The following is a 14,982-nucleotide window of genomic DNA, read 5'->3' on the forward strand; positions in this document are numbered from 1 at the left end:
AGACATGAAGCCAAATTTAGGGGTAGACAGAATGGGCATATCAAACATGCCTTTGGTTTCAGGGGCTGCAGATGATATACTTTTGGAAGACTCTTCAGTAACAGGCTCTTCTGAATGCTCAACAGCCTCCAGACACTCTGCCTTTTGTTCAGGGTCTTCAGTTTTTACTGTTGATTCAATGAGAGAATCATCTTCCGTTTTGTCTTTTCTTTCTGCCTCCTCAACAAGCCCTTTTTCAGGTAGGTCAGAATCCTCTGTGGTTTTAACTTGTTCATCTTCAGTTAAGGTCATATTATCTGCATTTGCCTTTTCAGAGTCCTGAGGGTTTGCCAAATTTGCAGGAGCTTCTGCTTGTTCAGATTTTGTGCCTGTTTGTTCAGGTTCCTCTGGTTTTGTTGTTTCTTGACCCTTGAACATGCCAAAGAGGTCACTGGTGATGGATTCTGGCGCAATGCTACTTGGAAGGCCAAAAAATGAGCTTTTCTGTTGTTGTTGCTGCTGTTGCTGAGGCTGACGAGGAGTAGGTGACGATCCAAAAAGGGATCCTGGAGAACTTGAAAAAAATCCACCAACAGTTGGTGATTTATTTGGTGCACTTGGGGTGGAGAACATAGACATGAAGCCAGAAAAGGAAGATGGTTCAGGGGGTCTCTGCGGTCCTGATTGTCTTGGACCAGCCATTCTCGGTCCTGCCATTCTAGGTCCAGCCATTCTCGGTCCTGCCATCCTCGATCCAGCCATTCTTGGTCCAGCCATCCTCGGGGCTCCCATTTGTGGTCCTCTCATTCTTGGTGCTCCCATTCTTTGTCCAGGTGGGCCAGGTGGTCTGACCATTTCTGGTATCTGCTGTTGCTGTGTTGAAGGATCAGCAGATGCTACTGAACTGTTTTCAAAAGTTTTTTCTTCACTTGATGATGAAACTGCCGCAGAAATGATATCACTTTCACAAATTTTGTCTACTTTATGCACAGGATCTACATTATCTTCTGGTTTTTGTTCAGCCAGTTCTTTTGGAATTTCAACAGATGATGCTTTCAAGTCTTTTTCACCCATTTCTCCAGTGGGTTTTTCTGTAATTTCTTTGACAGAATCAATGCCAGTTGCCTCTTTATTTAGGTTTTCTAGACCTGTGACAGTGGTTTGCTCCTCCCCAGGAACCTTTACTTTGTCAACATTAGATACAACTGTTTGTTGCTCATCAGCAACTACCAAAGTCCCATCACATGATTTTTCAACATCAGATATGGTTGTTTTTTGTTCAACTAACAAATGCTCATCAGGTAATTTCTGAACATCAACAGCCGGTGGATGTATCTCAACAGCATTTCTCAAGGTCTCTTCAGTTTGTTTCACATCTGCTGCTGAAATCTGTTCTTCATCCTCAGCCTTCAAAGGCTCCTCAGATGATTTTTCATCAACTGTAACTGCTCTGTCTTCAGACAGCTTTATAGCATCCTCATGTGAATTTCCCACATCTTCAACTGAAGTCTCCACAGCAACATTTAAATCCTCTTCATTTCCCTTCTCTGAAGGAATGTCCACATCTTTAGTCTTTGTATCTTGAACTTCTTCTACGGAAGTAATAGAGGTTTCTAGTTTATCCAAAGAATCTGTTATACTTTCTGGTATTTGAGGGGAGTCATGTTTTTCTGATAACTGACTGATCCCAACTCTTTCAGATTCATTTTGAGTAATCATTTCTAATGCAGCAGTTTCTGGTTGTACAACCATTTCCTCAACATTTACTGCACATTCTCTTTGTTTAGGTCCACATGGGATGTCTGATTGTGATTCACTGACTTGTTTTACATCTTGTGAATCCACAAATATCTCTTTCTCAGAAAGATTACTTGTAATGTTCAATGACTCTCCAACAGAAGTTTCAAATGTCTCTGAGGCATTTTGAGAAAGGTTTAACTGTACTGTGGCTTCTTTGTCCACATCTTGTGAATCTCTTTGAAGAACAGAAGCTTCATTAACATTTTTAGAGACATTGCTGACGGAATCTTGGACATCTTGACATGTCTCCTCTACATTAATTTTTTTCTGAACTGAAATTATAGAAACAGGCTCAGTGGGTTCATGTTTTACAGTTTTATCATGGTTATTCTCTGCTTCTTCTGAAGGTGCTTCTGCATCTAAAGACTTTAATGGCTCAACTACAACCTCCTCTTTGACAGGAACACTTTTTTCTGGCTCAGTTTTGCTTTCCTCCAAAAAGGACATACCAAATAGACCAAACCCAGTTTTAGATTTGTTGCTGTCAGTATTCGAACCAAGTGAAAACACAGATGACACTTTAAAAGCACTGTCTGATTCAGTTGTTTTAGAAGCTGTTGGTTGTGCTTCTGGTGGCTGTTGACTCTGTCCACCGAACATAGCAAACAGCCCCTTCCCTGAGATCTCTGGGCCACTGGGTTTTGGTGGTGTAGCTGTTTGTCCAGGTGTGCCTACCTTGGGCCCTGTTTGGGGCTGACCCCCAAGACCACCAAACTTGGAGAACAACCCTGTACTAGGGGTGTCTTTTTGTGTTGCTGAACCTGGTAGGATGCCACCAAACAGAGAAGATCCTGGTCCTCTGGGTGGAGGGCCAGCCCCTGGATGAGCCCTGGGACTTGGTGCTTGTTGAGGCGCAGCTCCACCAAACATGGAAAAAAGACCTTTTCCTGGAGGTTCTTTGGGTGGTGACCCCCTGGGCCTCACACCTCCAGCAGTTGGACCCCTTGGGCCAGGTGGTGGTTGACTAATAGAACCACCAAACATAGAGAACAGACCTTTTCCCTGGGGTTCTTGTGGTGCTGACTGTGGTGGTATATCTTTGAATTCAGATGAAGATGGTGCACTTGACCCACCAAACATGGAGAGTAACCCTGTCCCAGGAGCATCTTTAGTAGATGAGCCAGGAATAATGCCCCCGAGTATTGATAATCCAGTCTGGGAGGGAGTTTGTTGCGAGGATGCTGTAGAACCACTGAACAGTGAAAATATGCCTTTTCCTGCTTGTTCATCAGTTTGTTCAGCATTGGGCAGATCACCCTTAACAGCTGCACTGTCTTCCTTAGAGATAGTAAGTTCCTCAGTAGGAGCACTAATAGGAGGTGGTTCAGGCACAGATAAAGTGACATCTTCTTCACTTTTCTCATGAAGATGTTGGACATCTTCAGGTGATTTAACATCTGAAACTAAGGTTTCTACTTTCAGAGACTTGATGCTCAAGCAGTCAACTTCTCCTGGCAGTTCTGTACTGGGAGATTTGTTTTCATTCATAGTAACTGACTCTTGAGATGGCTGAACACATTCTGGTGACTCTTCAACAACCTGACAGGCCAGGTCAGTGAGAGGTTTTACAACTTCACCTGGTGATGTGTCTGATATTAACTCTGTGTTTTCAGAAATCGATTGAAGTTTGTCCTGAGGAACCTCAGTAGTCTCCGATTTATTTTCAATCTCTGAAAGGGTAGTGCCTATTGAGGTTTTATCTGTCACAGTGTGCTCAGAGTCTTGTTCATTTATAATTATCTGATTTGATGTATTCAGTGAACTTGGTATATCTGGAAAGCCAGTCTTAGCCTCACTGCTCAATGGTTCAACAGATCCCTGTATGGTACTGTCTTCTAAAGTACTGGCATCTTTAGATGCATCAGACTTTACAAAAACATCAACATCAACTTCCCTTTGCTCTAGTGCTGTTCCTGCACTTGATGTAGTATCATCAGAGACACTAGCTTCTGGAAAATTAGGTCCATTACTTTCAGGGGTACCAAGGTTGGTCTCATTATGCTCTTCTTCTGGTGAACTGGCAGCTGATATGAAAATGTGGGGCAGTCTAACATAAGGCTTTTGATCCCCCGATTCCATTTCTACCCCAAAAGGAAGTGTGTCTGAAGAACTTATGCCAATATAGATTGACCTTGGAGGTCTGCTTTTTTCTTGTGAAGAAATTTCTTCAAATTCACCCTTAACATTGGCAGACTGTGTAGATATAGCTTGTTTAAGCTCTTCTAAACCTTGCTGTTGTGATAGGTCCGACTGAGATGCTATTTCACTTATTGCGGTCAATGCTACTTTACCATTTGATTTTGATTTAGTCTCTTGCAATGCTAGTGGAAATAGTGGAGATTCGTCAGAGCTTTGAAGTCCTTCATGTAGTTTATTACCTATTGGTTTAACTGGGAATGGTTCAGAAGGAGGTAAGTCATCAAATGTTTCTTTTCCTGTGCAAGAATTTATTTCCTGTAGTTCTTGACACTTTTGAGAAGGAGATGTGGACTTAACAATACTCTGTGATGATGCGCCCTCCAGTGTCCCAGTAGACATTCTGTGACTTAAATCACTTGATATTAAACCTATTTGTTGTGATTCAGTGCTTAGAGGTAGTTCTGGAGACAACACTTTCTCCACATTGGCAGACTGATCTTTGGATGCCTCAGATGAACAAGCTAGTTTAGCTTCAGGAGTCACTGATCCTGATTCAACATAATCATGACCAAGAGTTGTTGTGAGTGGCACAGAATCTGTTACAGTAGAAAATTGTGAATTTGAGGAGATTCCCTCTATGTTTCTGGTGTTATGAGTAACTGGAACAAGATTATCTTGCTTTTGTATTGAAAGAACGTGGTCTACAGGTTTTGATTCAGTCTTGGCATAGCTGGAGATAGCAGGTGATTTTGTACCAACAGAAGATTGTGAGTCCAAATTACTAAAAAGTGAAATCAAACCCTTCACAGAAGAAGATCCTGCTTGTGTTGAAGCCACTTGTGACTCTTGTGATTGAGATGCAAAGCCCTGATTTTGATAACTTCCTTTAACATATAACCCTGGCATTGTGTGATGAGTTCTGGCAGTTTGTGAAACAGATACAGTAGTTTGTGAAACGCACTGTATTGGATCCATATTATTAGAGGGTAAGGCTGGTGTGTAATTATTTTGTGCAGTGATGTGGTGTTGGCTTATGCTTGGTGGCTTTGAGAGATGAAGAGGTACTTTTGAATCATTTGCAGCTGAATTGGTGTAACTTTGTACAGGCTGTGCAACTGCAGGTGCCATAAAATGTTCAGCACCACCCTGTGCATCTACAGACAAAGGCATAGCAGCTGTTTGGGATCCACCTGCACCTTGTTGTGTAGTGCAAGAAACAGATGAGTGCCTACTGTGTGTCACTGCTCCATTTTCCTCAAACTCTTCTGTACTCCCATAACTATCCACAGTTGCCTGCTTAATAAGAATTTTGGGTCTATGGTTCACATCCTGCTGTATAGTTGTGTCTTGTTTTTGCAACTTTTGTGTCTTCGGCAGAGGAATTGCAAATTCCGCTCTGGGTTGTGGACATTGGTGTTGAGAAGCTAAATATTGAGTTGGCAGTTGATGTTTTACAAAAGATATTTGTTCAGGTACACTATTGACTTGTTGATATGCACTATTAAGTGACAACTGAGTAAATCCAATGTCTTGTGTAGATTGGGGAGTAAAAAGCTGAGGAGGCTGTATTCTCCTTTCAGTTGCAACCAGAGGTGCAAATGCAGATTCCAAATTCCTTCCTGTTCCTCCATGGATTTCATGATGTGTTCCAGCATGTGTGGTTATGCATGCATCATTTGAATGTTCTGATAACTTTCGAGTTTGAGAAAATGTGATGTCACTTCTGAAATCAATAGTGTTTGCAGGTATATATTGTTGCGGAGAATTTATTCTGTGTTGAGATGGGACACAAACCGAAGAAGTAAAATCCGTTGCACCTTGAGGGTCAATTATTGATTTGTTTTTAACATTCAAACTTAGATCCACAGTACCCACAAACGTTTTCTTTTCTGGGTCCCTTTCACTTTGCCATTTTTTGGTAGTTTCTTTCTTTGCTTTTGCAACAGTGAAGTTCATTGGCTCTCCGTCTTTAGGTTCAATTTGATTGTTTGAAAGATTATGCGTAACAAGGTTGTCTCTAGCTGAGAAATCTACAGGCTTATTGTGTTGCCGTGGGTCCTTATATGGGGTCCTAGAAGGAGAAAATGCTTCATTACAATGAGAGGTAGATACTTTTCTGTGTAGGGTCTCTGTTGTAAAAACGTCTGTCATAACATGTCTTCTTTGTTGACATACAGGTTGCTCCACAATGAGTGGTACACCACCACAAGGATTCCTTAATACATGTGTCCTATTTCTGACTAGTGGCATAACTTCACATGGTAGTACAATAGGAGCTCTTTCAGACTCCTTCTGTGGGGACTTTGGGGACATGTCCAAAGAGCTTCTGATGGAGTTAGCAGGTGCAGTGGTTTCTCGAGATTCACTATGCACAAGTCTTTGTAAAGGCTTCTGGGGTTCTACCAATGCTGTCTGATTCCTTTTAGGGTGCTCTTGGGGAATGTGTACCTCCACTATTAAGGGGACACCAACAGAATCTTTTTGAGAATATGTTAAGCTTGATCGTCTTGAGCAAACCAGTGAAACTGGATGTGAAGGCATACTTGTGTCAGGTACAGAGGCCTTTGTTGACATGTCTAATGTGCCTTTAACTGAATTTGCTGGAGCTGTACTGTTTGAATTTGATTTAACAATAGTCTGGGATGCACTTGAGTGTTGCATAACTGTGTAGCCAGGAATGGACTGCTGTGAAATACAGACCCCATTTCTGTTTGTGATTTGGCTTTTTTGCCCAGAGATCATATTTTGAGACTGCATTTCGCTTGTTGATTCCATCTGGGTTTGATCAACTATCAGTGCAACACCAACAGAATCTCTCCTGGCAACTGCTCTTGCACTTGACTTTTTAACAAGTGAAACTGCTTCTTCTGTGATAAACTCATCTCCAGGCACTGTTTTTCCCAACATGACCTGAGACGGCTTTGGTGACATATCTAACACATTAGTGGCATTTGACGGAGGACAAGCAACATGTTGTTTTGTTCCAAGTAACTGAGAAGGTGAGTGAATTGATTGCATTAATGTGCCATCTTTGCTCTGCCAAGAGTGTGGCTGAAGTGATTCTGGGTTTAACTGACATGGAAGTGGTTGTGCATTTGGAGATAGACAGGTATAGTCAGTAAGAGGTTTTCTAGTTGTGATTTCTTCATTCAGAACCACTTCTTTTGAAGTTAAAGACTTAGAAGTCATGTCTTGTGTGGTTTTTAGTGAGCTTGGGAGTTCCTGGAGAGTTGGTGTATGACTAACGTCTTTCATCTCAGGTTTATTCAATGATGACACTGATTTACATGTCAGGTCAATGGATTCTTGGCGACTTAAACTTTGGTCTCTCTCATCACAAGCTAATGGTTTTCTATTGGTTAATGACAATGCCTCGCCGGCAGGATCCTTTGTTGGCACAACAGTTTTCTGTGTCAGCTGTGTTTTTGACTTGACAGACATATCTAACGTGGCTTTAATTGAATTTGCAGGTGCAGTTGTCTTCTGATATTGCTGAGTCTTTTCAAAAGACTGATAAGAAACAAGTGCAGAAATTGGACTCTTGTCAGGGTAAACCTGAGTAGAATCTGTTGCAACTCCAATTGAACTCTGTTGTTTTGGCAGCTGTTGTTCCTGACTGTCCACTTGTTTTCTCATTGCAGAGCTCAAAAGCAGTGAGGTTCGTGCTGGTTGTTTTGACTCAGTTCTTGATGTTTTTTGGACAGTTTCGCCAAGATTGGACTCTTTACTGGAAGTATAAGACACTGTAGAAATTGATTTTTCTGATGTAAAATTGGTGCCAGGAATCTTCGACAATACAGGAGATGCACAAGTCAGCTTGGAGGAGTTGTCTTTATCTTTCTTAGAAAACTCAGAATCTTTCTGACTAGACTTTGCTTCTTTGGTTGTACTAGCAAAGGCTTGTATTTCCTGTGCATGGACTTGGCCATGGACTCCTAGCCTGGACAGATGTCTTGCTGATTGATTTTGTTGGCCAACTGTATCCCTGTGGCTGGTCTGTGATATGGTCAGACCATCCTGTAAAGGGCTTACACTAGTACTTTTTGAATTTGGCCATTCAATTTCCTCTTCTTCTACTTGCTTAGTTAGATCTACAGCAGTTGTGGTTTTATCTGGCATGTCCACATTTGCCTCAGAATCAACTTGCTTTTTTTCTTTGAATTTTTTTAACTTGTACTTCGTAAAGTCAACAGCCTCATTCCTAGGTGCAGGTTCAACACCATCATCAGTTCCATCTTTTTGTTTGGTCATGTTTTTGTTTATTGCAGGTGAAAAATCTAAAACTTTATGGGACATTTGAGAGTCACCAGGGGAGGTAAAGCACTTCTGGTTTCTGTTGTATAGGTAGGCTTCACTATAAACACTTGAAGTCTCATTCAATATATGCAGCTTTGGTTTAAATACCTTAGGGATATCTTGTGGCTCTTTAGGAGTCTCAGAGACAGTTTGGGTCATTGGTGAGGTACTTTTCTCTTTGCATATCCCAGTGACAGTGCCTTTATTAAACTGAGATGATACCGTTTTATCTGCTTGAGATGGTTGTCTTGTAAGGTGTGGTCTCTTGGAAGAAATAGAAGGCACCATTGGGGAAGATGCTTTTGCTACAGAAGAAGCAGCAGCTACTTGTCCTGATGGAGTTGAAGGACTGGTTGTCTTACCGTCAATTGGAGCATTAGGCAGCTTCCTTCCCAACTGTATTTTTGAAGTTGATGGGGAGGTTTCTGAACGTTGACTGGAAACAGATGCTGAAATGGTAGATGTTGCTGAAACTGTCTGAGTCTTACTTGTGTTGGTGTTACTAGAGTTTGCTCTGAATCCTGAAAATGTAGAACTTACTTTTTGTTTTGATTGGTCTGCATTTGTATCATCTACATGTGCGATCCTGATTTCTGGAATAGGACATTGTCTGTTTTGAGAGATTTGTGGCAAGTAATGTTGAGGAGAATGACTTGTTGTGAGTATATCTTTAAGTCTTTGATCCTTCCAGTAGGGCCCTCCGTGCCCCCCTTTTAGAGACTTCAAGCTAAAATCAGCAGCTTCCATTAGCTCCTCTTGACAAGTGTAACCATTTTGGACAGACTCCACTTTTATCTTTTTAAGCTTATACACACTAAAGTCAATAGGTTGCTCTGCTTGCGACGTTACAGACTCTTGAAACATTTGAGAGAAACTTTGCATATTCAAGTTCATTATTTTTTCACCTTTTCTAAGAGCAGCAGTCAGATCCATTGGTGCATCGTTCAATAATAAGACATTCTGCTGATTGTCTGAAATGCAGAAACCTCTACTTTCATCATTCAGGGGGATTTTGAAACCACAAAGGGTCACTTTATCAGTTTCTTTTTGCTTCAGGATGTTAGCTATGTTTTCAGTAATATTTCCCAAAGTTTGCATATCCTCATCTGTAGCACAGGCGTAGAGATGCCTTCCAGCTTTATCAGTTAAAAGAGAATAGATGTAGTTTTCATCTGTATAAACATAATATCCACAGTCTCCTGCCTCAGCTGGCCACCACAGCCCATGTTCTAATAGTGACATCCACTGTTGGTACCACTCAGAGTCCTCAAACAGCATATAATCTTCTGTATCGCCTCCAGTGCCTGCTGACTTGCTTAAATTAAGAGCACTGCGTCTTAAGTCGATGGGTCCTTTTTTTGTTGAAAGTCGCTTTAAAAAGTCAGTTGCTGATTTTAAATCAAAGTTTTCATTTTTCAAGAAATTATCTACAACACATTTGTCCTCTACTTTGCCAGACTCTTGAACACTGCATTGCGTAAGCGACTGACACCTATTTAGACGTCTCTTTGATTTTTCAGTCGACAGATTTATTGCACTACCTCTTGCAATCCATGGTTTACTATTGCTATCAAGATCATTCAAGTGGTCACAGCTGCTCCAAGCTTTCTTGTTCCGGCAGCTCATGTCAAACAACACCAGATCTTCATCCGTTTCAAAAAAGCGGTTTCGGCTCTCAAAAAGCTGGGCGGAAGTATCCCTCCAAGGATGAGCAGGTATGTTGAAGTCACTGATGTTCATTTCTTTAGGATTTAAAGTAAAGCGGTTGTCTAGTTGAGGAGCTTTAGCTGTAGGAGGAATATAGCCATGGCATGTTTGGTTGGGAATTTGAACATTGGTGGCCAGAGCTTCAGCTTGGACATAATCATTGAGTTGTTGCCACAGCAGAGCTTCTATGAGACACTGATGTTCATATAACTCTGGAGGAATCACTCCATGTTCTGTAAAGTTGTATAACAGATCCTTGTAACCATATTCATCTGATGTCCCATACAGGAGATGCTGGATTTCTTCAAGATAACGCTGTGCTGGGGAAATTGTATCATCTTGCCTAACCTGTGACTGTGGAAGCTGTTCCTGGGTATCAACACCACGAGTAACTGAATTAGCAGGAGCTGGGAGCGTTTCTATACTTGAGGGAATTTTCTCCTTATTTTGTGGTAATGTTTCAAGGGAAGCTTTTTCCTTTTCCTTTCCAGGAGCAGAAGTGCTGATGTCACTAGAATTTGTTTTGAAAATGCTAGATAACAAGCCAGTAGATGTCCCAGTAGAGCTGTTTTTTGGGTCTTCTGTCCCAGGTTTAGAGGACTCCTGCATCTTTGATGATGGCTCTTCCGTGACATTAAACAGACTGGAGAGAAATCCTTTTTGAGCTGGAGCTTTTGTCTCCTTATCAGAGGATGCGTCCTGGAAGGACTGAACTTCCACTGGTTTCGTTCTCTGAATCTGTGGTCTACTCTGACTTGAACGTGGCTGTTGTTGCTGCTGTTGCTGAGTTGACTGAGTTAACTGAGGTGCTACCTGGTCAGAAGATGAGGATGACTGTTCTACAGTGGCTGAAATTTTGGTTAATAGACCAGAGAATAACCCCCCAGATTCAGGCTGGGGTGGATTTTGTCCTGCCTTAACTGCTGCTTCTCTAGCCTGAGGAGGTTTTGCTGATGGTTGTTCTTGTACATTGTCACCAGATGCAAGCTTGAGAAAACCTGAAAGTAGGCTTCCACCTTGATTAGCTTGCTGTGTTGTTGTTTGTTGAGGACCTGCTATTTTACTAGGTTGTTGTTGTACCTGCTGAGGTGGTGATGGTCCAAACAGACCAGATAAAAATCCACCCTGCTGACTGGTTTGAGACGACGGTTCATTGGAAGGCTGCCCAGGCTTACTGCCCTGCTGAGTACTAGCTTGTTGGCTGGGCTGTTGTGATATATTATCGCTGGAAGCTAATTTGTTAAACAGTCCTGACAATAACCCACCCTGTTGTGGCTCTGGAGCAGAAGCAAGGGGTTGTGGGGGTATCTGGTTTTGTCTACGCAGAGGTTGTCTGTTGCCTTGTTGGGGTTGCTGCTGATGTTGTTGATTAACAGGGGACTGCTGCTGAGCTGGAGTATTAGACCCCGAGGAGAACAGTCCAGAAAGAAATCCCCCCTGTTGATTAGGTGGTTGTTGAATTGTCTTGGGGGCTGGTCTTTGTGCTTGTTGCTGAGTTGGTTGACTTCCCACTGTTTGCTGTGGAGCACCCACATCTGCAATTTTATTAAATAATCCACTAAGCATCCCTCCAGGACCACTCGGCTGCTGCTGTGGAGGCACTTGGTTTTGTTGAAGGTTTTGTCTACTGCCTAGTTGCTGATTTGGTTGGTTCTCAGGTTTTACAGTCTGTGGTTGGTTTTGTGAAGGTTGAGGTGGGTTTACAGGAGCAGATTCTTGTACACCAATTCCAAACAGCCCAGACAGCAAACCCCCTTGACCAGAAGATGGTTGCTGGGGTGTAGATTCTGAGAGTTTTAGTAAACCCCCAAGTAATCCACCTGATTGAGGTGCTGTTGTTGGTTTTGAAGCTGCATGTTCTGTAATCGTGCTACTTTGTTGTGGTTGCTTTGATTGCTCATCTGAGGCTATTAGTCGCCTTTGTTGGTCTGTTTGATCTTTATCAGGAGGAAGACTATCTGTGGATCCTAATTTAAATCTTGACAAAAGTCCAGTCGACTCAGCATGTGAATCTGATCCTTGAGGCAAGTGTTTTTCTGGCCCATCCTTAACCATTGTTTGCTTAGCATCACTTGGCTGGGAATCTTGACTTGACTGGGCTGGCTGGGTCCCAGTTACTGTATCTGTAGCTTTTTTCAACAGTCCAGAAAAGAGCCCTTGACCTTGAGATGGAGGCTGGCCAGATTGACCTACTGGGGTTGTTGACTGATTTGCAGAACCCGAAACAGTATCAGAGGCCAACTTTAGGAATCCAGAAAACACTCCTGATTGTTGCGGTTGTGGTTGAGAGGACGGCTGGGAAGGTGATGAAAATATACCAGAAAACAAACCACTCGGTTGAGACTGTCCTTCTCCTTCCTGGGTTTTCTTATCGGATGACACAGATTCTGTTGGTCCTATTTTTAACAACCCAGAAAGAAATCCTTGAGGCTGTGAGGTCTCTGGTTGTGATGTGCCTGCATTGACCTTGGGAGGTTCTTGGTCTTGGGAAATAGCATTTATTTCCTGCAAAGTTTGCCCCTCAGAGGACTGCTCTGCACTGGAAGCAGTATCTTTTGGTGTGTCGGGAAATATTTGTTCAGAATGAGGTTCAGTTTGTTCACTAGGTTTGGTAAGTGTCACAGTAGGAGTCATTTGGTTTTTTTCTGGTTCTTTGGCAGGTTCAGGTGGAGTCACCTTAAAAAGGTTAGAAAACCAGCCGGTTCCTGTGTTTTGTTTGGGAGCACTTTCAAGAAGTGAAGCACGACTTGGAGAGGGAGACCTTGATGGAGCAGGCGTTGAAGTATTTGAAGTGACATTAGAATCTTCCCCTATTCCAAATTTAAGAATCCCTGACAACATACCCCCTTCTGCTTTAGGTGCTGTTGTTGTGGAAACACTTTCTGACAAAAATGGAATTTTCAGTTTGCTGCCTAGAAATGACTCCTCGGCAGGCTTGGTATCACTATGCGAGGGGTTTTCTGGAGGAACCGCAGACATGAGGGTGGAGAGAGATTTCTTAAAAGGACTGAAGAATCCAGTTTCTTCTGAACTTCCCTCAGGTTTTGCTTCAGACACTGAAGATGTTCCTCTTTGCTGAATGTCAGGTAGCTCACCAGAGGACTCAGTCTCTGGAAGAAGTTCTACTGACCCAGTTGCCGTTTCTTGGGAAAGCTCAATTGATCCGCTTCCTGTATCTGGGAAAAGATCAACTGATCCACTTGCAGAACCTGGTCTTATCTCTCCTGATGACTGCTGCTCTGTTTGTGAGCCTTCTCTACTAGGACTGGTGCCTCTACTTACTTGCCCTTGTTGGGATTCTTTGCTTGCAGCAGATGGACTTCTTTGCTCCGGTGGTTGTGGTGATGTCTCTCTGGGAGATGGTGAGCTGGAAAAAAGCCTCAAAGGACTTAGCCTTCCTAACATGGATTCAAACCCAGATGCAGACTGGTTACCAGCTGTTGAACTACTTTGTGCGTCTGTGGGAGCTTGGGTAGGTGTCTGGTTGGCCTCCGCTTGTCTACTGGGCTCAGAGGATTGAAAAGGCAAAAGTGACTGTAGAGAGAACTTTTTCTCTGTTGAGGGCTCCTGAGAGGCAGGCGGAACTATGGCCACTGGTGGAGAGGTACCACCACTTTTGGGAATAAATGCAAGCAGCTTGGAAATTCCTGATTCGGTTTGGGGTGGTGTTTGGGAGGTAGGTGGTTCTGTTGCAGAAGCACATTGAGTTTCAGGGGTTTCGGTATTAGATTTAGGGATAAATGATAACAATTTTGAAATACCCGAATCAGTTTGTGGTGGCTGGGGAGATGAAGTACTAGAGGCTTCTGCCTCAGTTGGAGACTTTGCTCCTGTGATTGTGCTGAACAATGAGCTCATTGCATTTTTCACCCCAGTTATGCCTTGTTCAACAGGACTTTCCTCTTTAACATCAGGTTTGGTCATATTACTGTCATTGTCTTCAGGTGGTAACATTTTTGCATCAGTTGGTAGAGCAGGTAGTTTTCTTCTTGGTGGCTTGGGCATTGATTCATAGCTGTTGACCTCCTCCTCTTTCACTGCCAGGTATTCAGACACTGAGTGGACTAAGCTCCGCAGTTCACCCATTGGATCTATGTATTCATCATCTGGGTCCTCCACAGGAGATAGCATTGGATCTTGTTGATCAGTTGTTCTGCTTTTTCTTGAAAAATCTTGTCCTTCAAAATGTTCCATATACTTGCCAGAGTAGCCATAGCTTTCATATTCAAAATTAGCATCTCCCTCAGTGAATGTCAGATCTTCCAGTTCTTCCTCAGATCCAAATGAGTACTGCATCTCATCAGAGCCAAGCGAGTTATAGTCAACACGTCTTCTGACCCTAGCAGCTTCTTCCCTCGCAGTCTCCTGCTCACGAAAAGCAGCATAGTTCTCCAGAGTGTCTTCTAAAGCGGTTTTGGCCCACAATCTGGTCTTGTAAAGGAGACTTTCTCTGTCTGTCGGTTGTCTCAGCTGTTTGACTGACGGAATTATGTCAATTTCAGGAGGAGATGATTCATCCTCAAAGCTGCCGGCTGCCTTGTAAACTAATCGTACTTCCCCACTGCCAAAGCCATGCCTCTGTCTGGGTGCCCCGTCATTTGGCTCCAGCGTGTCCTCTGGGGATAGACCATCACACTCTACCGTCTGATAAAATCTGCTGCCTTTGGACTCACAGCTGTCACTGATTCGGTAGATGATACTTTTATCTTCATCCTCCCAAAGTTTCTGCTCAGTGTCTAAATAATCATCCAGTACACCCGAGTTAGGCACATTATATTTACTCTCCCAGTCCTCCACACCCATACCTGAGTCTACAGGAATTATTCTAACGCCTCTTTTGCTGTTTGATCGTCTAGATTGGATAAACAAAAGTATATCATGCAGGAAGAGGTGGAATGTGATGCAAAGAAAGAAAAATAAAGGAAGGAAATCATAGGGGAACAACAGAGAGAAGCATTAAACATGATCTAAAAGAAAAGATCAAAGAAAGTCAGAGTCAGTGTACATACAGATGAATAAAAGACAGGTAAATGTTTAAAATGACAACAAAATGCATGACAG

At 42.7% G+C, this 14,982-nt stretch overlaps 1 protein-coding gene across 1 annotated transcript; it reads right to left on the reverse strand.

Annotated features, from left to right (window-relative positions):
• Positions 1–5,977: 5,977 nt before the first annotated feature.
• LOC148157589 (uncharacterized) lies at positions 5,978–14,724 on the reverse strand. The gene is made up of 5 exons (XM_088008442.1): positions 13,792–14,724; positions 13,204–13,288; positions 11,002–13,097; positions 7,075–10,290; positions 5,978–5,989 (listed from the first exon to the last, which is right to left on the reverse strand). The coding sequence occupies exons 1-5, from the start codon at positions 14,722–14,724 to the stop codon at positions 5,978–5,980; spliced, it is 6,342 nt and encodes a 2,113-aa protein (XP_087864568.1).
• Positions 14,725–14,982: the final 258 nt, after the last annotated feature.

The sequence above is a fragment of the Poecilia mexicana genome, unplaced genomic scaffold, assembly GCF_051168715.1.
Source record: "Poecilia mexicana isolate PSO_F unplaced genomic scaffold, ASM5116871v1 scaffold_9, whole genome shotgun sequence".
Lineage (NCBI taxonomy): Eukaryota > Metazoa > Chordata > Actinopteri > Cyprinodontiformes > Poeciliidae > Poecilia > Poecilia mexicana.